At 52.2% G+C, this 27096-nt stretch overlaps 1 protein-coding gene across 1 annotated transcript; it reads left to right on the top strand.

Moving 5' to 3' along the window:
• The first annotated feature begins 694 nt into the window (after window positions 1-694).
• Window positions 695-27096, top strand: HGD (homogentisate 1,2-dioxygenase). The gene is made up of 14 exons (XM_005231091.3): window positions 695-854; window positions 6540-6611; window positions 9093-9181; window positions 10860-10965; window positions 14890-14949; window positions 15430-15521; window positions 16123-16157; window positions 17351-17430; window positions 17565-17664; window positions 20606-20730; window positions 21309-21413; window positions 22583-22709; window positions 25969-26150; window positions 26748-27096. Exons 1-14 carry the CDS (start codon window positions 840-842, stop codon window positions 26877-26879), a joined length of 1320 nt encoding a protein of 439 aa, XP_005231148.1. The 5' UTR covers window positions 695-839; the 3' UTR covers window positions 26880-27096.

Raw genomic sequence — 27096 nt, 5'->3', positions numbered from 1 at the left:
AAAGGGAAAAAAAAATATTGCTTGCAAATTATTTTTTTTTCTTTTGAGGACAGATGAAAATTCAAAGGAAAACAAAATCAAATAAAAAAATTGATTTTTTTTTTCCTTGCAACTTCTGGAAATGCAGAACTACCTTCATTAGTATTCTGTAGCTAAATGCTTGCTGCTGCTCCTTCTTCAGCAACAGCTGTCTTGTAAAATACTAATATTTCAGAATTTATAAGTTCCTCTCACTACTTCTAATCACAGGAATACAAAACCCTCCCCTACTTTTGGCCCCAAAACGCTGCGTAATGTTGCCACATGGTGTTTCACAAATACTGCTACCCTCACCAGGACGGTGATGTGATCCTTTCCACCCCCACCATAACACAGCATAACTAACAACTTTTGGTACACGTTTAGAGGACGGTATCTAAAAATTTCTAGAGGTTTAACTTTTGAAAGAAGCTTATAAAACCGTTGCAAAAGTGGTTTTTCTTTGTTCTTAAACACCTTGTTCTTTTTTTGCCACGCCATGGGTGGGGAATACAGCCCCATTTTTAAGATTTAAAGAGGAACAGTGGCAGTGAGGGAACCCAGTCCCCCTCACCCCCTGCTTATCATCTTCAAACGGATCCCGGGCTGGTCCTGCGCCGAAGGGCTGGTGCTTGGTTAAACACAGACTGGGCTGAGCAAACAGGTTGAAAACTCCTGTGGACTTTCTCACTTGCAGCACTGTCACCCTGCCACCAGCCCAGCTCGGCCAGCCAGCTAGCAGGCTTCGCTCGCAGGCTGCTTCGGCCAGGGACCGGCCAGGGCTCTGTGGCTGCTCCAAGAGGAGGAAGACCAGGAGGAAGATGACCGGCCTTCAGGTAAGGAGTCGGTGTCTGCGACCCCCGGTGCTGGCTGCGGACACCCCTTCCCTGCCGACACTGGGTTTGGTGTCAGTGCGTGTGCACCTCTTGGTGTTCCAAGGTGTGTTTTTTTAAAGCTCTCTTGGGGTAAAGGATTTCGCCGCTTTTCATCTATGAACAGGCTTTTCTCTCCCTCTTCTCCTTCTTTGGAAACTATTCTTGGTCAGGCTGTCCCAGCACAGGACCTCTTCATCACATGATTTGTCCTTCCCCCACCCTCTGCAAGCACCCCTCCTCCTGCCCCCGCTGCCAGGGGGTGTTTCCCCCTCAGCCTATGAAATCTGGCTGGCAACATCTGCCCAGATGTTGCAACCCCGGCCACCATCTTCTGCGGCAGCCCAGGGGAGCAGCGGCTCCATTCCAGGGCAGTTTCTCAGCACCCCTCACGTGGCACGCTGGCACATCGGGGTCCAGCCGTGCCCCCCTCTCCGAGCCCCAGAGGGGCAGCCAGCAGGAGCTTCCCCTGCCGCCGTTCCTGCAGCATGGGGGAGGCTGGGGAGAAGGGTGGGATGCGGTGGGGTTGGCGTTCATGTGTAGGAACACGAGACTTACAATCCTGGATCTCATCAGCATCTCGTCATTGCTGGGGGGCTGCCCCGGGGCCGTCAGGGTGCGTGAGTGGCAAGGGCTGGCCCCAGGACGTGGTGGGTCTCAAGGGTTTGTGCAGGACCATCATGCTTCTCCCCAGACTCTGGGGCTGTGGTTGTCACTAAGCCTTTTCCTGGCTCTGGATATACCCGAAAGACACATGGATGTGCTCCTTCACCACCTCCCGCCGTGTTTGTTATTTTACACCACGGTGTTACAGGTCTGCTGATCCATCTCTGACGAGTCCTGTCTCATACAGTGAAACGTCACCGTGCCTCTTCCTTGCCTGTCCCCGACACCTCTAGCTCTCACCATCCTCTTTCAGCAGTGGGGCAGCCTTGCCCCTGCACCACTCTGGGTGGGTGGGCACTGGTTTCTGCCACGGCTGTGACAGCATCTGCCATGTACAGCTGCAGCTCCGCTTTATGTAGTGAGGATATATCGAGCTGTAGCCCTATATATAGTACCAAAGACAGCATCTTCCATGTCCAGCTTCAACTCACTCCTAGCAGACCCTAACACCTTGTTGGCTGGTGTGACCGTGGCTGCAGGCTGAGCACGGCTCTGCCCAGAGCTGGCCAGAGGAACGAGCTGCTGTGCCAGCACCTCCTCTGAGGCATCATATACATCCACACCCCACTGTCACCTCTCCCCAGCCAACTTCCCTCGGCATCTTTCCCCCAAGACCATTGCTTCGCCCTTTCTCTCCGCTCCTCCTGGCATCCACCCTTCTCTTCCCTCCTCCACCAAGTTCCCCCATGCTGGAGCTGGGCAGGTCTCTTCAGGAAGGGTCTGGGACCTGGACCACTCCCAGCACTTTTGGAGCAGAAGGTCGGCAAGACGCCGGGGAGGCGGCAGCTCCTGCCAGGGATATTGGCCCCATGGCACCGTGGTGGCACCGGGCAGAGCTCCAGTTTGGGTGCTTTGGTTTTACCCCTCAGGGAGACTGTGGAGCCCCATGCAGGGGGTGAGACCTGCTCTGCTCACTGCCCAAATGCTCGTGTCCCTGTTCCTGCGGGTTTGTGTTAGACGCTGTGGTGCTGGCTGGACAGAGCCAGTACAAAGTGCCGTGCCTTTTGTGGGGTGATGAATATTGTTTTCCCGTGTCCTGCAGCACAAGCTGATAGAGAAATGTATTATGCAGTGTTTGAAGAAGGACCTTAATTATTTTGCAGTCTGTGTGTTCAGACTTCAAATGCGTTTCTCCCATGCCTGCTGTCTAATCCGGTGAACAAAAGGTTATAGTTTATAGGTCAGAGCACGACACCCATTGCGAGCACTCTGCTTTGCATCCCAGTTATTCCAATCAATGAGCTTTGCTGAATTTTTTATGCCGTGCTGAGCTTTTATCTCTCCCATTTTATTGAAAAACTACAAAACGAAAAACAAAGAGGAGTCAGATGAATTCCTAAGATCCTGTTTGCATATAAAGCTACAGGATCTCGAACAAAATAACAACAGTAATTAAAAGGAAAAGTGAAAACAAGGACCACAGAGAACTTTTTGTTCTACAAAGAAATCACTTGCCCAGTTACCAGAATAGTGCCCATTAACCCACCCAGCCTGGAGATGCCCAGAACATGGCTGGGGACTGTGGAGGCCAGGCAGAGACCTGGGGGGAGGCTGTGTGGGACTGAAAACGCTGTGCCACTTCATGGAGAAGGGCTGGCTTCCATCCTGCCGGATCTCTGCCACCCAGGAAGGATGCTCTGGTGGAGGTGCTGGGTGGGCAGAAAGGGGTCATTTCCCCTGTCTTGGGGGCACCCTGTGCAATGCCAATGGAGAGGCAGGAGGTGGGCTCAGGGGGCTGGCAGGGAGAAGGGCTGTGATGTGCCTGGCACTTGCACCGCTGCTCCCAACAGGTCTGCACCGGCAGGGTCCCAGTGCGGTGCCCCAGAGCCCTGGCGCATGATGCCTCCACACACACGGTGAGCTGGGTGACCCAGCTCTTTGTGGCAGCCCAAGTGGTGTTTGACACCGACCCCTAAGGGTGTGCCAGGGAGAGAATCCTCAGAGAGACTCAGGTCTGCTACAGGGAAAGACAAAATAAACCAAGCGAATGAGAAAAGCCACTCTGAACATCCAGGCAAAACCCTGGAGCCACACGCGGGGTGATAAATCACCGGGAGGATGATGTCTCCCCTCCCGTGGCTGCAGTCCTGCCAATGTCTTTGTTTTGGCCCTCGATGCAGTTACCTGAGGATTAATTGGGGTTTTTTCTTGGCAAGGAAGAATCAATTGACCAAACAATGATGCAGCAGCTTCTGCCCCCCTCTCAGGGCAGCAGGGTGATGGCACCCTCTCCCAAACGCCACCTCTTCCCTGCCTCGGCTCCCCTGCCCCAGAGCACCCAGCCTCCTGCATCACTGGGTGGTGGCAGCAGCTCCGCAGCCCTCAGTGGTGCACAGCCCCTGATGGTGCACAGCCCCCGACGGTGCACAGCCCCCGGTGGTGCACAGCCCATGATTTGCACAGCCCATGATTGTGCACAGCCCCCGACGGTGCACAGCCCCCGGTGGTGCACAGCCCATGATTGTGCACAGCCCCCGGTGGTGCACAGCCCCCGGTGGTGCACAGCCCCCGGTGGTGCACAGCCCCCGGTGGTGCACAGCCCATGATTGTGCACAGCCCCCGATGGTGCACAGCCCCCGGTGGTGCACAGCCAAGGAAGGCAGCAGATGCTGCCTGCACCGCTGCCCGGTGGTGAGCACTGCGCAGTGGCTGGCGCCAGGTCCTCGCTGCTGAGCCGGGTTCCTTTCAGTCCCCTGGCCCAGCAGGCAGGAGCAAAGGGGCTTTTGGCGATGGGAACGGGCAGGCCAGCTATGTGGCTCACCAGCTTTTTCAGCCTGAAGGATGGACGATGGATTTCTCACAGCGAAAGTCTCCGTGCCGCCTTCCCCCCTGGACCCAGCAGCGTGGCAGGGGGCTGCTGGGCAGCACATGCTGGTTACCACCAGACAAACCCACCCGAGGACCACGGACTGTCTCCTCCCAGTCCCCCACCAGCTTCAAGTCGAGCATCTTGCAAGTGATGCTCAGCAAAGCAGCCTGCACGTTGTGTTAACCCTCTCCTTGCTGTGCTAATAATGGCAGAACCTGCTGGGCCTTGCTGGCTGTGCCTCTAGAAAACGAGCCTGCCTCTCTCCTCCTCCTCTTCCTCCCTTCTTCGCCTTTTCATCTAGGCTGCCCCGCAGGCAAATGCTCCCACCACCTGTATGTGGCTGGTAGAGGAGGATGCAGTGCGGAAGGTCTCAGTTAATTCTGGAACTGCTGCAGTCCCATCAGATATTGCTGCATTTCCGTTTAAAAGAGGGGAGGGAAAAAAAAAAAAAGGGCAGGGAAAAAAAAAAAAAGAAATGCTCCAGTACAATACATTTGCCAAGGCTGCTTAGGTGACCTGCTGCTTTGCATATCAATATGCTTCTTGCAGGGGAAAGCAGAGTCCTGGTGATGCACTTTCGTTTGTAAGGAGAGAAATATCCTCCCCGAACTGATGGAAAGTGAGATGTTTTCAGGGCCAGGCTAAGCAGGGCTTCCAGCCAGCCTGGCTGCAACTGGGAAAGGAGTTTTCTTACAGATCCCTGGAAGGTGCCTGAGGAAACCACTGGGTTTCGCAGGCGGTTTTTGGTTTGCTCTGTGTGCTACACTTGGAAATTTCTGGGAGGGGGGCTGCAAATTGCACAAGGATGAGAACGCCTGGGGGAAATAATCCAGGCACTCTAATAGTAAAATAAAGCAGGTATAGGGGCTTTGTCCCCCTGGCTTTGTGCCAGACCTCTGCCTCCCAGGTGCCGCACCGAGGGGGGTCCCTGCCACTTGCCGGGGTGTCTCGGCGCTGGAGCCCCCCGGCAGCTGTTGGGGTGCAGCCGCATGGCAGTGCCGCAGCCACCCCGGCACAGGCAGTGTGTGTGTCAGCCAAGCGCTGGCAATCCTGGGCTCTGCCATCCCAGCGCTGCTGGGTGAAGGCAGGTGACAGAGGGGAGCATTAATATTTAACTCTCTCCCCAGGCCACGGAGCTGAACCACTGATCGCTGCCAAAACACCTCCGTGTTCACGCAGAGTTCAACAGGGTGGCTTCGTGCCTTTCTATAGGATCTGAAGGGACTGTATTTACATTTCTGTCAGTGCAAAGCAAAGGTTTCTGTTACACCGGCTTCCCTTGTGTGCCTCAGGGTTACCGTGGGGCTTTTCTCAGTGCCGCAAAGCCGGGAGCCACGTCCCCTGGGATCCCGTGGCTTTTAGCCACGCGCAGAGCATCGCAGCTCCAGGCAGGGCAGGCACGGGAGGGCAAGCAGCTCTGTTCCAGCCATGGGTCCTTCCGGTATACATCGCCCTAGAAAATCAGATTATTGACATTGCCCTAGAAAATCAGATTATTGTCCGGGAATGGATTAATTCTCACTTACCGCCACGGTGGACAGTTCACGCCCCACTGGGCGATGCTTATTTAGGGCAAATCAGTGATACAGTTTAAGTCCCAGGTGAGTTTCCCTTCCTCCCTCATCCCACCTACATCCTGACCTTTTTCTTGATGGTCATGGGGTTGTATCACAAGAACGTGACAACCAAATGGCTCCCACTTTCGGCCCCTGAGCATGTGAGTGCATAAATTTGCAAGGCAGTCTGCAGATCTTGCAACATCCCTTATTCAAGTGAAGTCAGGTCCAATGTGGATGGTGCTAGCATGCCTCCGGAATGCTGGTGCTCACCTCTTCCTGTACATCACCCTGTTGTTCTTGATACAGTCTGACTGGATATGTGATATTTTGCTTATTTCTCAAGTGCCTTCATGCTGCAGAGTGTGGTCAGAATAGATGTGCAGACTTGGCAGGAGAGCAGATCCCATCCGTGCTTCCCAGGCCACAAGTTAGCTACTGAAGTGAACCTAGAAACTGTGGAAATGGCCTGTGGCAATATGCAAGTAGATGACTTGAGAAATTCTTAATGCACACAAAGAGCCTGGAAAAACACACGGGGAAGTGATGACTGGGTGGTTTGGAGAGGTTTAGCTTGTGTTTTCAAATCGCTGATGAGCTGTGTGGTTTGTTTTACAGTACATGTCAGGATTTGGAAATGAACATGTTTCTGAGGATCCACGCTGCCCAGGAGCTTTACCAGAGGGACAGGTACCGAGTTTTTTTAAAGTGATTTATTAAAATTACATGCAATGGAGTGAATATCTGTTCCTGGGGCTTCTTTTCATCTTAACGTGTTTCCTTCCTCTCTGCCACCATGAAAGTCTCCAGGATCCTTCTTCATGCAGGACTGGAATAATAAGACATTGGCAAAAATCAGAATTAAAGATTTCTGTTCATACGTTCTATTTTTAAGTTACTTGCGAGCTTCCAAGTTTCACCTTGAGGTTAAGACTTGCTTAAATGACCTCTGCTCAACAGCAGGGTTTTTTTCCAAAAGGAGTCTGTGATACAAGTGGCACGGAAAAGGAAGCCACCGGCTCTGGAATAAACCAGAGCAGAAGTTTGAAGCTTGGCAGAGAGATGTGCTCGTGCAGAAGAAGCAGCTTTGGGAATTTCTGTAGGAATTGGGTTTGTCAAAGCTGGTTTATAAGCCTTGGGCAGGAGAGCAGCTTCTTTGCAGGGAGGGGACATGAATGCCTGTAGTATATAAACAAACAGATCCATTCTTAAACGTTTTATGAACATGTTTTATGAAAATAAATCATGTGTCATTCTGTTTGAAAGAAAGGAATGGTGACCCATGTGACACTAGCCACTTGGTCTGCAAAGGCAAGAACTGAAGGGTTCAAGTGTTCTCATCTCTCCTGCCCTGGTCTCCGGTACACCAGCGCACATTTCGAGGCTGACTGTGCCCTCTGTTGGATCTCTGGAAATCCCTCGTGCTCGGATGGCAGCATCTGATGCTCAGTCAATGACATCTCTTGGAGCAACTCATCATCCTCTGTGCAAAGAGCCCAGTAGAATTAAAGTCAAACTGGGAGCTCTACACTTTGCTTTTCCTGAGTTCTCTGGATCTCCCCAGCTCTGACGTTTTACACATTGTGTGCTGGTGTGGCTGGTAACACACAACACAAGGGCGCGTTAAATGCATATATATGTCCCCCGGGTCTGCATTGCAGCCTATGGTGTGCCCACAAAAAAGACAGAGTGCTGTGCTGGGTCAGACTGGTGGCTCAGCTGGTGCAGTGCCTTGTTTCTGAGACTGGTTATAGCAGATGCTTGGAGAAAAAATGTAAGAAAGAGGCACCTGAAAACTGGGAGATTGGTAGTGGTGGCTGCTGGTCTGAACAGGCAGTGAGCTGTGCTCCTCGTGATGTCCCCGGGCAGCACCGCTTTCCAGAGGAGGAGGAGGAGGAGGACCCCTCCAGCTCCTGACTGAGGTGCCCTCATCTGCACAGAGGTCGGCCTCGGTGTCCAAAGGGTTAACAGAAAAATCCGAAAACGAGTTAGACACAAAAAAATCTCCAGTCCCAGAGGTGGATCCTTTCCCCTCTGCAGTATTTATAAGACTGGCATCTGCAGTAGTGCTGGCTAAGATAAAAATGACAAGGGCTATTGATCCCCCTGCTTCACTGCATACTCATACGGACACGATGGAGTTTCAAGGCTGGAAGCTACGTGGGTTGTGAGAGCTTTACCTCTTCCCTCTGCCCACCTGTCAGGGCAGCCTTTGATGCCGTATGGATGGCTGAGCGGCTCGGCCGCAGCAGGGTAACAGGATGCTAAACTAGACCTTGCAGGAGGGAGATGGGATAGCAAATGGCGTATGACTGTCCCACCGGGATATTTCCTGCAGTTCTTGGATGCCTTTGCTTCTTGCTGATCTCAAACAAATAGACGCTGGCCTACTTAGATCAAAATGTTTCGTTTCTGTTCTCTGAAAAGGAGGAATCTGTCCTTCAGTCGTGAACTCACAAGGGCTGCTAAACCTGCGCTAGTGGTACCCACGGCTCTGCGAAGGGGAAGGTGTCCCCTCTGTGCTCCGCAGGAGGACTGGCACTGCGCAGAAACCCTGAGACACAGCAAAGGCTCCCACACAGGTCACCCTGCTCTCAGGCAGCAAACAGCACGGGCAGGAGGAAGGAGCAAGCCACCCAAATGCCTGCTCCATCACCCCTCCCCTGGGCAGAGGGCAGGAGGAGAAGGGGGCCCTTAGTGCGCAGGAGCGGAGAAGCAAAGGTGCAGCTGCTGGGAGTCTGTCCTCTGGAAAGCCAGCTAGACACGAGGCTCTGGGGCAACCCCTCTGAATGCTTGCTCCTCAGAAAAATCTGGGCATGATAACAGTCTGCTTTGCAATCTGTAAGCACTGGGAATAACCCGCTTTTCCCTGACGCTCCCGTTGCTGGTGCTATGAGCACTGCCCTCTTGCAGCTTGTTCCATGGCTGTGCCGATTCCTCAGGGCACTCGTGTGGGAAAGGGGCTGGGGGGCTGGGTGGTACCCGTGGGGCACCCAGCATCATGGGAGCAAGAAGATACAGCTTCCAGGGCTGATGCACAGCCTCAGGAGCAGAGTCCACGCCATGGCATCGGGGTGCTGGGCGCCCATCACTGTGCTCTGTCAGGGGCTCCACAGTTAAATCCCACGCTGCCACTCCTCACTCCTTATTTTTCCTTCTCCTCCCATTCAGAACAACCCTCAGGTTTGCCCGTACGGCCTGTACGCTGAGCAGCTCTCGGGCTCTGCCTTCACCTGTCCCCGGCCCACCAACAAGCGAAGGTACTGTGACCCCCAGCAGCGGGCGGGTGATGGGGGGCGCTTGGGGCATGCAGCAGAGAACGATGGAGGAGCTGCCTCTGGGCCACCAGTGCCTTCTGCCAGCTGAAAAAGCTCCCGGGAGAGAGACAAGGGCAGAAAACCATGGGAGAGGGAAGGCTTCAGTGGGGTGAGTGGGTTACAAAAATGCTGAGAAAGGAGGTGTTGGGGTGGGAAAGAAAGTGGTTTTCTGAGCAAGGCGAGGAAGGGGAGGTGATATTCATGGGGGCCAGATGGTCCTGAGTGGGCTGTGTGTGCTGTGCAAAACAATCTCAGGGTCTCAGCCTGAGCACCTCAGCGCTGCTGCGACTGGCACTGGTAAGCACCTGATGGACAGTGTCAAAACCAAGCCTCTGAGCAGGAGCCCTTCCTCTTCCTCAGGATGCTCCTGCGCATGGGCTCGGGCTGGTGAGGCGCTAGCTTGGGCTGTACCAGTCCTGGGACTGGCCAGGGGCTCAGAGCAGAGCCAGGCACCCAGCACCCTGCCTACCACCCCGTGCTGCCAGCACTGCTGGGGACGGCTTGTTCCAGCCAGCAGCAAGCGTCCTGGAGCTCTGTCCCAGGCGTCATGCTCCATCCATGACCAGACTGCAGAAGATGCATTTCTCATTTCACTTCTCCCACGGTGGCTTTTCTGTCCCTTCTGTTGTTCGTTCAAATGAAAGGCAAATGCATCATCCAAGCTGCCTAGCAGAGCTCTGCTCTCGGGGCTGGTGCCAGCTCGCGGTGTGCGTGGGAAAGGGATGAATCATTGTTTGCTGCACAAAGACGTCCTTGATGGAAATTTTCCAGCTCTCAAGGGAGAGCTCCCTCCTCCCCTCTCCCACCTACCCAAACTGCAACCACCCCTGTTAACACATCAAAGGCACTGGCAGCCCTGCCTGTCTCAGGCTTTCCCCATCACCTCTGCTCACCTGCCTGATTAAAAGCCCAGTTTCAGGCTTGGCTGCACCTGTGCACGGTGTGCGGATGCTGTTTGCAGCTGCTGGAGCAGCAGGGGCTGCAGCCAGGGACACGGCAGGCAGCCAGGAAGGAGAGTGACAGTCCCAGGTGGCAATGGAGGCATGGAAGGCCTCCTACAGCATCCCACATAAAACTCTGGCCTTCGCTGCATGGGCTTGCTGGTGGTCCTATGGGCGTGGCCAGCCAGGCATAGGATGCTTCTTGCAGTAGCGCATCCAAATTCAGATACTGGACGGGACCTTCTGGCTCCTGAAGGTTCCTCTGTACGTACAGTTAGATACTGCGCTCATCCCGTGTCCGGCCGGCTTTGTAGCTGTGGTTAAATAGGTTTTTATTTCACTTCAGAGGTGGCTGTATTGCAGTGACAGATAAAGCTGTATCTTTATTTTTTATATACATATATATAGGTGTGTGTGAGAATGTAAATGTATGTATAGGTAAACACACATATAGGCATTTACCTATATAGAACAGCATATATTTGTAATTAGAGCCTATAACAAAAAGCCATCTCTCTGGCAGTCTCTGCCTATGAGCTAGTGTTTGGTATTTAATACTTCTGGCCCAGTTGCCACCATCATAAATGTTATTAATGCCTTCAGGAGCTCAATCAGCCGGCAGCCACCCAGAGGGTTTAACCTCTTCTCCAGGCTAATCCAGGACTTTTCTTTCTTTGTAGCTGGCTGTATCGGATCCTACCTTCAGTCTGCCACAAACCCTTCAAGCCTCTCGAGGAAGGCCACTTGACACACAACTGGGATGAAGTTGAGCCTGACCCCAACCAGGTAACCATGCTGGAAAGAGCTCTGGTCCTGCCAGGATGACAGCCCAGCGATTAAGCTAACAGGGGTGCAAAGGTGCTGAGCTGTAAGAGGTCTGAGAAGAGCCGTAGGGAGCTGGGGGGCTGGCCAACACAGGGGCTGGGGTCCTGGGTGCCACCCGTTGCTCCTCACCTTTGGTTCACCCAAGGAAAGACAGACCTTGAGGTGATGCTTGTTGCTTCCCACCCTGATGGATGCTTGTGCTGCTTCCCGGTGTCACAGGGTTTGACTTGTGCTTTCTATCATCTCCCCTGGAGGCTCCTGTTGGCCACCTCTCAGGCCGCTTTCTCTTCTTCTCCAGTGTCCCCCATCAAAGGCTCATCATGCCCGGGCCCGGCAGGCAGAGCAGCAGCATGTCTCTGCCATCCACCCCCTCCTTCCCTGCGCTTCTGGAGAGGCTGCTGGCTGCCAGCCCATTTCTCCGCAGCCCTTGTGGGAAATCAGGCTTCATTCTGGAGAGTCATGCAGAGACATGGCATTTGTCTTCCTCTGTTACAGCCTTGCCATCATCTTTAATCATGATTTCTTCCCTGCCAGCCCCAGAACATTTGGCTTTGCTAAGCTGAGTATCTCCTCCCGCCATTCTCCTCTCAACATCATCTCATGGCCATCAGTTTTCACTCTGCTCAGGTTCTGTCCTTTGATGCATCATCATTAGCTAATTTCCAGCCTCCCAGCGGCCTCCCCATTTGTCTAAATACTTTCCCAGTTCTGCTGGAATATGTTTTCCAGCCACTGACAAAGGAGTGGTGACCGGCTCATATTTACGTGCCTTTGGTGCTCCTTCTCAGATGAAGATCCATTGACTTCTGTGACCACTTCATCCCTCTCTGATGCTCTTTTGCAGCCCACATCTACTGTTGTGGTTATTTACGGTCACAGTAATTCCACGATGCCTGGCTTTCCAGCATCTCAAGCCATTTACATGCTGCACATCTTTTACTTAAGGGAACAGCCACAAAGCTCCTGCCCACTCTCTCTCACCGCTCTCCATGGCAATCACCAAACCCAGAGGGATCATTTCCTAGCAGTAAGTGGGACCCATCTTCCTGCTTTCCCTCTCATCCTCTCTGAAGCAGAGCCAGGGACCAGGTTCAGTTTGTTGGAAAAGACCGACACTTCCCTGCGGCGCTTTGCGTTTTGCCCAGCTCACTTAGGGAGCTTTCCCAATCATCATCCATCTAAAAGGATGGCCATATGGAGGCACCTTATGCAAAGCCCTTTGAAGTCAATGGGAAAAAATATCCTTTAACCTTGCCCAAAGACAACGACAGAATTATAAAAGGCATAGGGGACAAAACAGAAAAGGGGACAAAGGTGATGAAAAAATATGGGTAGCATCTGTGCAAGAAATGCAGGAACAAAGGAAAGCTCTCCAGCCTGGAATAGAGATGACCAAGGGAAGCTATGATTAAAAGGCAGGGGGAAAACAAATACCAATTATCAAACGTCACATTAAATTAAAAATAAAAAGCGTCAGCGGTGGAGCTTCTTGCAAAAGGATGCAGGTGGATTCAAAAAGGGATCGGACAAACCTTGGGAAGATAAAACCCCATAAAATAATAGTAAGCACAGAGGTGCCATATCTCAGGAGGCTCACGGATGCTGCAGCAAGGAAACAACACTAAAAGCCCCCCCCATTTTAAGCACCTGGTGCTGGCTGCCACTGGCTGTCTTGGAATTCTGGCTCAGGGCGCTCCTTCTCTTCTTGCGCTGGTGACACCCAAGTGCAGCAGAGACACGGTGGACAAACGGCGCAGAGCCAGGCAGTGGCTTTGCAGTCTGCAAACATTTCAGAGGAGAGGGGCCAGACACCATTTTCAGTTGCAACCAACAGGCTGGATGACACACGCACTTACTGCTCCCCTTGTCCCACGGGAATGACAGCTGTGGAGGTGTCCACAGGGACCGAAGTGAAAATGGAGCTGTTCTGCAGGGACTGCACTATACTTAGTACTTCGTCTGTAGACTTACTGTCATCTTCTGTATTCCTCAGCCAGAAAAATTGCTTCTATTTAGACCATCTTTATACCTGACATTATTCCTTTTCTTTCCCCTGTTCTCCCTCCCCACCGCCTCTCTCCCCCTCGTTTTCGGGGTCTTCTCTCTTTGTCCCTCTGCGTGTCCTTTTTGTCCGTATTTCCCAACGGTTTCTACCCACTGGGTCCCAATTCCCAACCCCAAAGGCTTAAAACAGTTCTTGGAGGAACAGCTCACTCTGAGCCACCACCGCTGGCCCTCACAGATGCCCCGAAATGAACGGGACCTGGGGGAGGTCCCGCTGCTGGGGGTGGCAGCAGGCTCTGCAGCACCTTCTGACCATGCTTTGCTTTGGCTCTGGTTCACGTCTGGAAGGCTGTCTTGGAAGCCAAAGGGGAAAAAAAGCTTTAAAGAGGGCTGAAAGCAAACCCTGAGGTTCAGCACTGGCTCACTGGCTCATCTGTGAGGTGCCAATGTCTCGCAAGGGTCACAGCTGATCTGCTGGCGGATGCATTTGGTGTCTCCATCCAGAACACACAGGTTCTCCGGCAGCCTCCTCCCCTCCACCCAGCAGTGTGACCCTCAGCAGGCACTGGCACGGAGCTGCCCGGGTCTCCCAGGGAGGAAAACATGCCTCTGCCAGGCAGCGAGCGGGATGGGGGGCGGAAGGGAGGAGGGATGGATCCAACCCCGGTGACCCAGGGCTGCCACGAGGCTGTGGTGGTGGGATGCCCTGGGGGAGCAGATGGCTTTGGAGAGCAGAGCAGAGGGGGCCAAGCTGCGGGGCCAAGCCTGGGGTGCAGCCGATTAATTAGCGACGAGCCCCTGCTTCGTTCAGCGCTGCTGGCGATGCACTGGCTGGGTGCAGCCGCCTGCTTTCTCCCAAGGCCGGCTCTCTGGAGAGCCTGACAAGTTGCCTGGGCACCCACATTTTGATTTGGTGTTGGAAAACTGCAACACGGCTTGGGGGAATTGAATAACTTTGTATCCCTTTCCAATTTAGCCAAAATTTCACATAGTTCACAATTTTGGGGAGCAGCAGGCACAGACACAGAGTCCCATAAACTTTGTTTTCTCAGGGCAGCAGCCTAAAAACATGTTGAGAACCCGCAGGTCAGGTAGCTAAAAGCCAGAAAATGTTTTTGTGGGTTCCCAGAGTCACAGCACTTTCTTCTGGGGTCAAGCGCATCGATGCAGGGGATACATCTGGCAGCTGCCGTGTCAGCATCCTCCTGATTTGGGGGGGTTGGGTTGGCCTGCACTGAACCCCCCAAGCGAGGAGCTCTCAGCTGCAGCACCTTGTTCCCAAGAGCTGCAAAGACCCTTAACACAATATTAGCAGTAATAAATACTTTGGACATTTCTAGCACCTTCTGCCTGAGGATCTCCACAGGCTTTTTAAGAAGTAATTAGCGCTGCTCGCAGCTCCCACTCACGCAGGTAGAGATTTTTCTGCTTCAGATGTGGAGAAAATGAGGTGGAGCAAACAGAAGCGTTAAGCTCAGGTCATGGAGGGAGTGAGTCATCCAGCACGGAGCGGAGCACAGGGCTGTGACGATTTGGCTGTGCAAAGACAGCTGAACTGAATTTCTTTGCTGTCAGTAGTGTTGTTAGTAATAGAGGGAGAGACAGCTTTTAAATAGGATTATTTTTTTTAACCTTTGCACCGCACAGACCTGCCAATTATTTTACAAAATTATGATTAAAAAGGAAAAGAAGTGCCATAAATCAAAAGAAACCTGTAAACCAAATTAAGCAAGGCAAGGAGGAAAGAGAAAGCTACCTCAGCTAGCAGAGGGCAGGGAAGCCGGCGGGGGGACACACGGGGGTCTGCTTTCTTTGGAATTGCCACCTTTTGTGTTATAACCACTGGCATCCCTTTCTTGCTTTTCGTTTGCTGGAATCTAGCTGCGATGGAAACCTTTCGAGATCCCCAAAGCCCCTCAGAATAAGCTGGACTTTGTGAGCGTAAGTCAGGGGCCAGGGCACCCTCCACCGCTGCTGCCCCTGGGTGGTGGGGGGGCACGTGGGATGCTCAGCGTCGGGCTAACAGCAGCAGTTTTGCCACTGCTGGGCTTGCAGAGCGTCTGTGGGAGGGGGGAGAGGCTCCCAGATATCCACCAACTGACAGTGGACTTGATTTTCTTCATTGCCTTTGAAGGAACTCTTAAAAAAAAAACACAAAACCAAACACACAAACCCCAACCTGCAGCTCTCCCCAGTTCCCAGGCTGGAAAACACCAGCTTACATGGATTTTTAAGAAATCCTTCATCTATTAAAGGAAAGTCAAGATGTCTGGCAAAAAGCCATACATGGGAAGGCTGGTAGTGGTGTGGGAAGCAAGGAGAGAGGGTGAGCCCAGCACGGGGGTGGGATCAGGGGAGAAAAGGGGGCTGCCCCCTGCCCCGTGCCCACCACTCACTCCTGATGCGTTGGCTTTCCCGCAGGGATTGCACACCTTGTGCGGTGCCGGCGAGCCCAGAGCACGCAACGGCATTGCCGTGCATGTCTTCGTCTGCAATACCTCCATGCTCAACAGGTCAGTGACTGCTGCTCCGCAGGCTCGGGTGCCCATGGCTGGCTGCCCACACGTGTACAGTGTCACTGTCTTTATGTCCCTGTGTCCATATGTTGGGTGGTGCTCATGGTGTCCATGGCAGGCTGTGCTCCATGGCCAAGCACGGGAGGAGTGGGGATGCAGCCTCCAAGAGGAAGGAGCTGGACATGGGGGTGCAACAAGAGGGGATGTGTTGGATCCAGGTGCTCTTGGCTCAGGGACCAGAGCTGCTCCTTGGAGGTCACCATGCACACAGCCTCTGACAGGCATTGCTACCCCTGCAGCGGCTCATGGGGGAAGCCAGCCCTGCTCCCTAGTTTACAACGTCTGATGCAACCATGGCCACAACAGCAGAGACCTGGCAGAGGTCAGAGGACGTCCTGCTTCCCGGCCAGGCATATTGAACCTCCCTCTGCACCAGCCAGTATATTGCATTCACTGACCTGCAAATAGCATTTCTGGTGCTAAAGGGGAGACCTCTGCCACGTCATTCTCCAGCTCAAAACCCCCAGCCGTGGTCGTGGCATGTGTAAGTGCCTGGGGCTTACAGCATCTTGACCTTCCAGTTCTCCTTTTTCTTTAGATGCCTTTATAATTCAGATGGCGACTTCCTGATTGGTGAGTTGATGCTTTGGCTTGTCCTTTCCCCCACAAGGGTCTACCTGGGTTGCCACCTGCTGCCTCTTTGTTCTTCCAAAGCCTTGGGCCCAACAGCCAAGATTTGGAGGAGAGGGTGGGCTTCACCCTCGTGCTATCCCGATGTGGTGGTCTGGCACCAGCTGGGCTGCTGGGTGGGTTGCACTGCTCCTGCGCAGCTCAGGGAGCGCCCCTCTGAGCCAGACCTCAGCTTTGGCTTTGAGCAGTGACACAGCTCCCTTGGTGCGGTGCTCAGCGATCGCTTCCCCGTGCTCCCCTGACCGGTATGAGGCACACCACAGGCGGAGGTTTTCTGGAAAACATAAGCCTCAAGATTTCTGAACAGCTTACAGCTAGATGCCTTCGTTGCTGCAGTCCAAGAGTATTTGGGATGGAAGCTTAACTCCCGTGCTCCACCAGCCTCAGGCAACCAGGCTGCCACACTGGGCATCGAGGTTGGCACATAAAGTACATATATGCCAAAAAATATTCTGAGCGATATCATAAGTCTGATATTTGCTTGTGTCTTGGTTGACCGAGGGACAGAAATGCCTTCAGGTCACCAACAGAAACATTTTCCCCATCAAATAGCTATTAAATTGTTCTCACTCACCTCCCTCACTACTGTGAAGTAAAAGTGCTAGGGCAGGTGTTGTAAATCTGCTAGGTTTTTAAGTCAAAATGTGAGCTCCCCTGCACAAGGACAGTCATGGAAAACTGCGGACGTTAGTGAAGCATTGCTTCCACCCTCAGCAGTAGGGAGAATTAGTTATTCCCAGCCATCTCATGCCACCACAGTTATGACAAGGATGGGCATGTGCACCATTTTATCGTGAAGGTCATGAGACAGACACGTATGGCCAAAACCACAGCAAGTCCCATTTATTTGGGCTGTGGCACAAACGCTCCATCAAGGGACCAGGAGGTGATGGATGGCCAAGCCTCAAGCAGGTACCTGTGTGACGTGGAGGCCACGGGGCTGGTCTGGAAACTCTGCATCCAGCATGGGCATCTCTGCCGCAGGCTCCGCACAGGCGAGGGAGCCCGGTCCCGCTGTGAAGCAGGGTCAGAACAGGCCCGGTGCTCTGCCTTGGAGCCTGGGTGCTCTGGGGGGACAGAGAAGGTGGCAATCACCACGTTACTTCAGCTCCTCTGCCTGTATTTTGTTTCCACAGTGCCCCAGCAAGGGAAACTGCTCATTACAACTGAGTTTGGGAAAATGCTAGTGGAGCCCAACGAAATCTGTGTCATCCAGGTAAGCTGACTGCGCCTTGCCTGTGGCTCAGAGCCTGATGTTGAAGCAAGCCAGCTTCTGCATTCAGCTGTTCAAGGTCTGTCAGCAAACCTCCCGATCCTGGGAGGATCCTAGTATCTTCCTTTATTTTCCAGCAAGGAATGCGTTTCAGCGTGGAGGTGTTTGGAGAGACCCGAGGTTACCTCCTGGAGGTGTACGGGGCACACTTCGAGCTGCCTGACCTGGGACCCATCGGTAACAATCTCCCATCAGACTTACAGTGAAATTCATAGGGACAGGCAAGAACTGCAAGTCCCAACCCACCTTTTGATACCCTATGTAATACATCCTCCCACGCACGCCCTCCTTCACGAAGATGCTTTCTATCCCAGCACTGTTACTCCCCAGCAGAGCAAGCATCCCCCCCAAAAAATGTGACAACCCAGTCGTTCTGAGATTCCCCTGGCGCTGGAGACTGTTTCTCTCCCATCCTCTTTCCCACTTTCTCTCTACCCTTCTGGTCTGGGAGTCCCCGTCTGCTGGCTCTGAACATGTTCCTACCAAAAGAAACTCAAAAGGCAGTCATCACTGAGGCCTCTTACAAACAGACATGGCATACGCTGGAGTGATAGGAGGGAATTTACCCAGTGAAGGGAAAGGCAGATTTCAGAGGCAGCAGATACTCTTGGAGCCAAATTTTAGATTTAGTCAGGTGTGTTTCTTCCCCCCACCTCTGTTGACAGAGGCACCTAGAGCTCTAGAATATAGAGTGCCTTAGTGTCAGAAGCTATTCCCCTCGGAGAATTAGAAATCAAGAAAATAAGCAGCAGAGGCACAGGACTCAGACCAGCACCACATTTGCACCTCTGTGTTGTGCCCCAGATCCACTTTCAGCCAGCACAGGTGTAGCTCTTGTGACCCACAGACCCTCTGCCAGCTGCCCCTGGGCTGGGCAATGACAGGTAGCAAAGGCACGGCCTCTGGCTGCCGCAGCAAAGGTACGGCAAGGGTGCATGGCACCTGAAGCCCCACCATCCCCGCTGTGATTTCCCAGGTAGCTTTCTGGAGGTTCTCAGCTCCAGTTATTTCATCTTCCTTACCCCTGGAATGCTGGCCTCCAAACTTTTCTTGCTGCAAAAAAAAACCAAACACCTGGCTGCTGCTGCTAAGATTGTCACAGGGAGGGAAGGTGGAACTTGCCCCATAACAGCTAAAGTAGCTGTTGTAGTCAGAGTCCAACTCAGTCAGCCTCACACAGGGCACCAGTTGTTGCAGCACAAACTAGTAGGCTGCAACACTGTCTGTGCTGTAGCTCCTTCCTCCAGAGATCAGACCACACTGCTACCCACCCACCCACCCACCCACCCACCCACCCACCCACCCACCCACCCACCCACCCACCCACCCAACCAACCAACCAACCAACCAACCAACCAACCAACCAACCAACCAACCAACCAACCAACCAACCAACCAACCAACCAACCAACCAACCAACCAACCAACCAACCAACCAACCAACCAACCAACCAACCAACCAACCAACCAACCAACCAACCAACCAACCAACCAACCAACCAACCAACCAACCAACCAACCAACCCACCCTCTCCCACACTCCTCAGGGCTATTTAACCACTTAGTGGGGACGAGCTACAGCTGCACATCATCCAGGTCCATCAACCCACTGCCTTCGAGGCAAGGCCACAGCTGCATGTTACCAATGTTAATCAACCCACCGCCTTCATTCCTCTACAAGTCACCACAAACCCCATACCAATAGTTCTCTGCTTTTGGACCAGTGTTTTGAGATGAGTTGGGTTTTTTTTTCATTTTAGGTTCTTTTCCACACTAGACTGGGCTTAACTTCTAGCTCTCAGTGAGATCTAAAAGGCTGGCCCTGCCTGAAGCAACCTAACTAGGTGTTACCGCTCAGTAACAAGCTTGGCGTGGCCCATCCGCATTCAGGGGGCCTTTGCAAACATCTCATGGCCACCGTGACAGTGAAGATGGTCATTTGTACAGTGGGGAACTGACCCAATTTGCAGCTGTTTCATGGAACCTGCCTCAAGCATCTCTCCTGTATGACGTGTCGGGCACATCTCTTTCCACATCTAGCCCACCGTGGGTTTTCAGCAGCTTTCCTCTCAGCCAGCTGAGGTTACCCACCTTCACCCAGTTCTCGTGCTCCGTGCCTGCTCCACTTGATGACTGATGTTGCTCCAGCCTGTTTGTAACAAGTTTTCCCATTAGCTGGTTTTTCAGACACTGTTGGCATGGGTTTGTGTGGTGGATTCTCCCCGCGCCACCCCACCAACCCCCCCCGCCACCCCGCCCAGTCCAGAAGGCAGGAATCTATTATAAGGTTTATTTTCTGGAGAAAAGAAAATGAGTGCGCTTGCCTGTAAACTTTTTCAGGAGGTGGCAATTATAAGAGCTCCTCTTCTCACCACCTACCTGCCTTCCCCTCAGAGACCAAGATCCTTTGTATTTCGGTCTTACTTTATTCTGACTTCACTTTTCCCTTGAAAAATGACAGCTGGAGGAAAGCACTGACTGTTAAACCTTCGCAGCAGGTAGTAATGTCTGCATTTTTATCTAAGAAATTCAAACCCACTTTGTAACAATAATACTAATGAGAAGAAGAAGAATGCTTTGGCACCCATATGGTGCTTTGCACTTTGAAAACGCACTCCTCACACTAACCAACTGCTCAGTGTGCCCAGAGTCTGTAGGTACCACTATCTCTTATTTTATTACTCTTTTTGCAAGCATTCAGAAGTTTATTTGGACCCCTCATTACATGCCTCTAACTTCTGCATGGCTGTGTCCAACCAGCAGGGTGTCTGGGAACAGAGAGCCACTCACCCTCCATTTTTTGATTAATTCCTAGTTGTTGCATGACTTTAATCGAGGATGACATGCTAATCATGTTCAGCAGGCAACGAGGGGAGACCTGTCTTAGTCACATAAGGGGAGCATGGACTTAAACGCTAGGATGTACTACAATTACCTACTCATACGAGCACGAGAAGTACATGACCATGTCAGGTTTCGCTGTGGGCCAAGAAGCAGTGAGGTCATTCAAACTGCAGAAAGGCACCCACAAAGCCAGAAAGTTGCAGCAGCCTCTCGCTGTGCTAGCAGGTGGCCCAAGAGCTCTGGCATTTCTCTTTTTTTTTTTTTTTTTTCACAGGAGCCAACGGCCTGGCCAACCCACGGGACTTCTTGGTGCCCGTCGCATGGTTTGAGGACCGCCAAGTGCCGGGGGGCTACACGGTGATCAGCAAGTACCAGGGCAAGCTGTTTTCAGCCCAGCAGGTGAGGATGCTCTGGGAGAAGAGGGAACACTGGAGCACAGTGACTGCCGGTAAATGACCTGGGATGTGCAACTCAGTCACATGCACGTAGTCTTGGGAGGTCCTGCTGAGTTAAGCAGAACAGGACTGAGCCCCTGCTTTCTTGCTTCCTTCATCTTCAAAAAAAATGTTTGTGAAGACTTGGTTGCCCAAAGACTCAATCATGGTCTTTGCCTCAGTGTTTCCGTGTGTTTGTAGTGGCAGAGTAGAAAAGAGGAGCTGGGGCTGCTATGGAAAGCCAGTGCTTCCTCACCGAGAGCCCACGTGGCAGCCAGCTGGCCTGGTTCAGGTGCTGCCTGGACACTCAGAAGCCCTTAGAGACCAAGCCCCAGGGGAGGGCTGAGGCTCACGAATGGAAATGCTGAGGAAAATCACATCCTTGCGATGTCAGGCTGTACCTGAAGGCTTCGTGCTCCAGGCTGCAGCCACAACTCTCCCCGCCACTAACCCATTTTGAATTTGGGAAAAAGCATCGCCCTGCATATGTGCAGCGAGTTGGCAGGCCGTGTACAGTAACCCTCCACCTCTCTGCTTTGGTAGGATTTCTCCCCCTTCAACGTTGTAGCCTGGCATGGGAACTACACACCGTACAAGTACCATCTGGAAAAATTCATGGTCGTTAATTCCGTTGCTTTTGACCACGCGGTAAGTTCTGAAGCTGGGTAAAGCAAAGCGATGCTTCGTGGATAAATCACCTCGAGCTCCAAGGGCTCAGCACTCGTTAAAAACCACGTTGTGCTCTAAGAAACAGTCTGAAATCTCTTGCACTGCTTTCCCTGGACCCAAACCAAGCCCTTGTAGAGAAAGACCACCTCTTTTGTGGTAGAAAGACGTAACTGGAGGTTGATCGGCTTCTTAAACAGCTTTAAGCAGCTTAGTATAGAATTTCTGCACCCTGGAGAAGGGCTGAATGCTGAAGCCAACACACAACATGCAACTCAGCAAAAAGACTTTTGCTTCAAATTCTTGCCTCGGTTTCTTTCTTGCAGTTGCACAGCCTCCTTCCCCTGCTGCCTCCGAGCCCAGCACTGAAATTCATTTCAAGAGCTGGCAGCTTTCATTGCAATAATTTCTAGATCTCACGGAAAATAAAGCCCAAACTAATGTGAGCAGCTCTTCTAAAAAGGAAACCAGCCCCGTGGGAGAGGCGCCCACAGCGATGCCATCTCTCAGTGCTGCTTCTGTAAGTGGGTGTGCAAGGAGACTGGAGCATTTCTAGTGAGAAAACCAACAGAAAGCATTGTTTAAACTCCAGAAAAACCTGCCAGGAGAAGGATGGTTTTGAGATCAAAGCCCAGAAATCACTTTAGTGGACTAGAGGCTTCAAAAATCCTTGCAGCAAGCCACAATTTATCTGAAATTTGTTCTCCCTGTTTGTAAACTAACAGGGCGGTGAGGCTAAATGGCTCCAGCAGGATGTTCCTGTCCTCTGTAACCAGCTAAGGAAAAGCTATGGTCTTGTGGTAGGAGGAGTGCTGGAGACTGCTTCTGGAATTACAGCACCCTGCCTTGCGCGGCTGCCCCCACCCATGCCTCCAGCGCCGAGGGTGTTGTGCTTGGGGCAGCGAGGGCTCTCCAAAGCTGCTCGTAGGAAGAGCCACACATTCCCATGTCTTCCCCCCATGTCCAGCATGGGATCGAGATGCTGGGTGCTGTCATACAGGGTCACAAATCTCATCCGCACCATGCGGTGCAGGTGGTAGAAGTGTTTAGGCAAGGGAGAGGCTGTGTCGGTCAGGTTTACCGGCTGGCTGACCGGAGCGGACAGCTCTGAGCCCTGCTCTCCTTCATGCTTTTTGCTTTTCTTTTTTCAGGATCCTTCTATCTTCACCGTCCTGACAGCCAAGTCGACCCGTCCTGGAGTGGCACTCGCTGACTTTGTCATATTCCCCCCGCGATGGGGGGTGGCTAACAACACCTTCCGGCCACCATACTACCACCGTATGTCTGCTCCTCCTTGGTTCTTCCTGAGTACAGGGCTGCAGAAAGAAAACAAGCCCCGTTTCTTTGAGAGCAGGCGCAGGGAAGAAGCAGTCTGACAGGCTGCCTTTGGCACAGTTGCAGTCAGCTGCTCGGAGCCAGTCAGTCCTCCCTGGAAAATGAACAAATCCAAAGATGTTCCTATTTAGAGCATCTCAGAAAAACTTAGGGGTGAGGACTGGCTGCATCTGCATAGATGGATGTGCCTGTACTCAAGGGGCTCCCACAGAGACGGGGTGCATATTGAACTTGGCATTGCACAAGTGTGTCAGAAATTGTCCTGTCATCCATGAGCTCCTTAATAGCTCACTAGAGTATATAGACAAAGAACAGGAGAAAGGAAGACATGATACCACAAGTGGTGAGAAGCGCAGAGGTGTGTCAAGCTGCCCAAGGCCACTCGTAGGGCAAGATCAGAGTTACAGCAAAGGAGAGCTGGCTCTCCTGAGCCCTCCTTCATCTCCCACACAGTGATGGAAGTACCCCTGGCATGTAAGGAGCCAGAGATCAGGAACTGGGCTCCTTCTCAGGCAGAGAGTTGGTTGAGGGTTTGGGAATTTGGCTGCCATCACCAGAGCTAATTTCTTTCGGGTAGTTTTTGGTTTCGTCTTGGCAGAGCATGGCCATGTGTTGAAATGAATGGCTGCTAGAAATCCAATTCCCCAGATGGGACTGTCCTTCAGGGTGGGGATGGGGCACCCTGCCCTGCGAGACCGAGGGGGGACTCTCACCCATCCTGCACCCCTTTTGGCAACAGCTAAAAGGCCCCATCTCAGAAGCTATTGAGGTTGCACTGTGGTCACTTTGAAGTGCTGAGAGGCTTTCTGCACACTTACTAACCACAGTTTAATAGCCAACTCCTCCTGTTACTCAGACATATCTCCAAGCATCTTGGGGGCTGGCAGAATTAGTGGCACTTGCAAGCACAGCAGGCAGCTATGCAGCCATCTGGGTAAATCCCACCAGCAAAGTCCTGGCCTGTCATCCTGCTTTCATTTGCAATAATGAATCCCACATGGAAACAGGTCTCCTGACTGGCTGGGATAGTGCCAAGTCACTTTTTTTAGACCCTAAAAGGTGAGACGCAGTCCTAGTTAACCACAATTACTTTGCTGCCCATCATCAGAGCTGTGCTAATGTCCAATGGATGCGTCGTGAGCCCTAACGAACATGAGGTTGTTCAACCTTGCTTCGTTTGTGGTAGCAGACAGCTGAAATAACTCTCATTCTCTTGTCCATGCTGTGATTCTAAGCGCACCCATACAGCTACCCCAGCTACTCACCCCACCACAGTACCTCAGCCATAGGCTTGAACACTGGGTTCATGATGAGCCACTTGGTTGTCTGCTCGTCCCAGGCACGGAGGGCAGAGCCTGAGTGGGTAAGGCAGGCACCGCAATGGCCAGTTATCAAGGCACTGGGGACATTGGTTCCCTCTGAAATTAGTACCATGATGAGAATCTTGTTCTGGGGCAGTAGCACAGGTTCAGTGCTCTGAACTCTTCTCTCTCCAAATATTTCACAAGAGGCCCATTTATTTTGCCAGCAACCCCCTGTTGCCTCCTCTTCTCAGGTGCAGTGGAAAGCCTGTGTTCAGAGAATTTTGTGCACTCAGAGCCACGGTTTTCATCTTGCACTAACTTTGCCCCATGTATAAATATAACAACGGTGGCCCAAAAATATTTGCCTTAGATACCACAACAATTTTACACACAAAGGTGGCTGTGCAGCTGATAAATACCAACTTCTCTTGGTCACCTTTCTACATCCTTGGAGGCTCTGAATTACTCCTAGGGTCTTTGGACCACAGGTTGGAAAATGTCTGATGCAGTTTTTATACTGTGGGCATATACTGCCCCATGTCTGAGACAGTACTTGTATGCTTCTTACCGTGCTGGGACTGGGTATCTAACAGCCACTCAGGGATTTTAACTTCACAACATCCTGCCTGTAGAAGACAACACTATTTCACCGACAGGGAATGGAGGCACACCTAAGTCGCTGAGGGTCACACAGGCCATCTGTGAGCAAGTAAGAAACCGGTCTCAGCTCAGGTCTTAAGTCCCAGCTTGGTTTCCTACTCACCCGCCCCACTCTCCCTCCGTGCCGCTGTGAGCCCTGCTGCGGCAGCGCTGGCCACCCAGCCCTTCGGGTCTGCACAGTCCAAATGAGCCAAGCGCAGCACAGAGCGGGGTCAATGAAAAGCCCATAACAATCCAGTCTTACACGAGACACTGGCAGCCTGGGATGAAAATTAATGGAAGTTTGCATAGGTATATAGGCCAACCCTGCTTTGAGCTAAATTATTATTGTTGTTAAACATTTCAGACCCTGGATTGTACTTAACGAAGACTGAACTAGTGGTTAAAAAGGGCTATATATAACACAGCCACAGAAGCCTGTCCTGGTTTTGCAAAAACTGACCACTAAGCAGAAAGTTGCCGTGTTATTTAGATGAATCACATCAGGTGTCCTAAAGCTGAGCGACTGGGCCGGCAGTTGTTACAGTACTTACAGGGAGCATAACTCAGTAAGCAGTGAGTGATTAGACACAGCCATCCTTAATTAAGTTAGTGGTGTACTACTCCGTTGGTTTCAAAGGGTCTACTTGAAGTATTCTTCCTCAGGGAAGGACAGGATTTGGCTCCTTGTCTTTGGGCACACAGTGGCTCTTGAGAAATAGGTGGATAATGGGTGAAACAAAAGCATAAGCACCTGACTGCACTGGAGGTGATAGAAGAATATCAAACAAAATGATTTGATGCTTATAACCTGAGACAGCAGACCAGGCTCTCCCACCAGACTGTTGGCCAGGCATTTTGTGCCTGTACCGTGGAGATGATGATGGAAAACTCCCTTTCCAGTGCTTTAAGATCTCTGATCCAAGTCTGTAAATATCAGGTTCCACCACGCAGCCCGTAGGCAGGTGTAGCACTTAAGCAGCTCGAGGCAGTAGGAAAAGCACAGGTCTGCCAGCATCGATGCACCATCGGTAGGGAGCTCTGTTTCTGAATCCAGATAATTAAGAGTGGAATAAAACCTGTACAGCTTTCCAAGCCACGCCTGCAGGATCCCCAGCATCCTCTCACGATACCTGGCTTAGAAACCTCTGCTCCACTGTCTGGCCCAGCTTAGCTTGTGGGTTTCAAGGAGCTCACGGCCCAGCTGCGATGCCTCCAGGCCACTCTGCCTTGCAACCTCTTCTCTATGCCTCCTGCAGGGAACTGCATGAGCGAGTTCATGGGGCTCATCAAAGGCCACTATGAAGCAAAGGAGGAAGGTTTCCAGCCCGGAGGGGCCAGCTTGCACAGCATGATGACTCCGCACGGGCCAGATGCCGACTGTTTTGAGAAGGCGAGCAAAGCCAAGCTGGAGCCTGAGAGGGTTGCGGAAGGGACCATGGTAAGGAGCCAAGGGAGCTAGAGGATTTTGAATACAGCATGGCACAGTGCCGCCTTCAAAGCACAGCCTGGCTTCTTGCTGGCAACTTGGAAAAGTACTCAGACCAAACTGCTGCAGCACTCACCTCCCGCACTGCTCAGCTCCCAGGAGCTGCCTTGGAGACATGTGATGCCAGGCAGCTTTGATCATCTGCCCACATAAATTGTTGCCTGAGCAGGAAGCTGGGAATTTTCATGCTGATTAATTTAATTTTGGTCTTAGCCTATGGACAAAGAAGAAAAACCTCTGAGTGTCCTCCTTTCTCCACCCCCTAAAATCTAATGATGATCACCAACAGAACCTTGAACTAGAGCTTTTGGAACAACTTGGCTTTCCTGGGGCTGCAGGGAGCACAGAGTCACTCTTGAGACCTGGTTAATACCAGCGTCGCGATGCCAGCTCTGAAGAGCTTTCTGCCCCTGGGTTAATCAGCCAGGAGGCAGAATTTGGCAGTGCTGGACCACACATACAAAGTCCTGTTGCGGTGGAGCAGGGCCACCTTGCCTGGATTTAAACCTTTTCTCCTTTGCCCTAACCTATCTTCCCTCTTCCCAACAGGCATTCATGTTCGAATCGTCCCTCAGCCTCGCCGTCACCAAATGGGGCCTCCAGACCTCCAACCGCCTAGATAAAAACTACTACAAGTGCTGGGAACCTCTGAAAAGCCATTTCAATCCTAAGTGCAAGTAAAGAGAAGTATTTGTTGTTTGCAATACGTGAGTGAAGGCAGGGAAATCCAGCATACCGACGTGTGGTGCCGCACTCGGCTCTGGCAATGCGGAGTGCTCGAGCACAGAACGGCATTTCCAGCAGCCACCAAGCCATGAAAATCCCCACTGCATTTGGCAATGCCGTTTAAAACCACCATTATTCTTACCAATTAAAGCTTTCCTGGCGACACACTGAA

Source organism: Falco peregrinus, chromosome 6 (assembly GCF_023634155.1).
Source record: "Falco peregrinus isolate bFalPer1 chromosome 6, bFalPer1.pri, whole genome shotgun sequence".
NCBI lineage: Eukaryota > Metazoa > Chordata > Aves > Falconiformes > Falconidae > Falco > Falco peregrinus.
The sequence above is the reverse complement of the archived record's forward strand: the minus strand, read 5'-3'. Positions and strand labels throughout refer to the sequence as shown.

What these genes read in the sequence shown, in the direction of transcription:
- HGD (XM_005231091.3), top strand. An exon ending in ATAAGCTGGACTTTGTGAGC is followed by an intron (nt 14,950 to 15,429) that starts GTAAGTCAGGGG and finishes GCTTTCCCGCAG; the next exon opens with GGATTGCACACCTTGTGCGG. An exon ending in CCGGCCACCATACTACCACC is followed by an intron (nt 22,710 to 25,968) that starts GTATGTCTGCTC and finishes TGCCTCCTGCAG; the next exon opens with GGAACTGCATGAGCGAGTTC.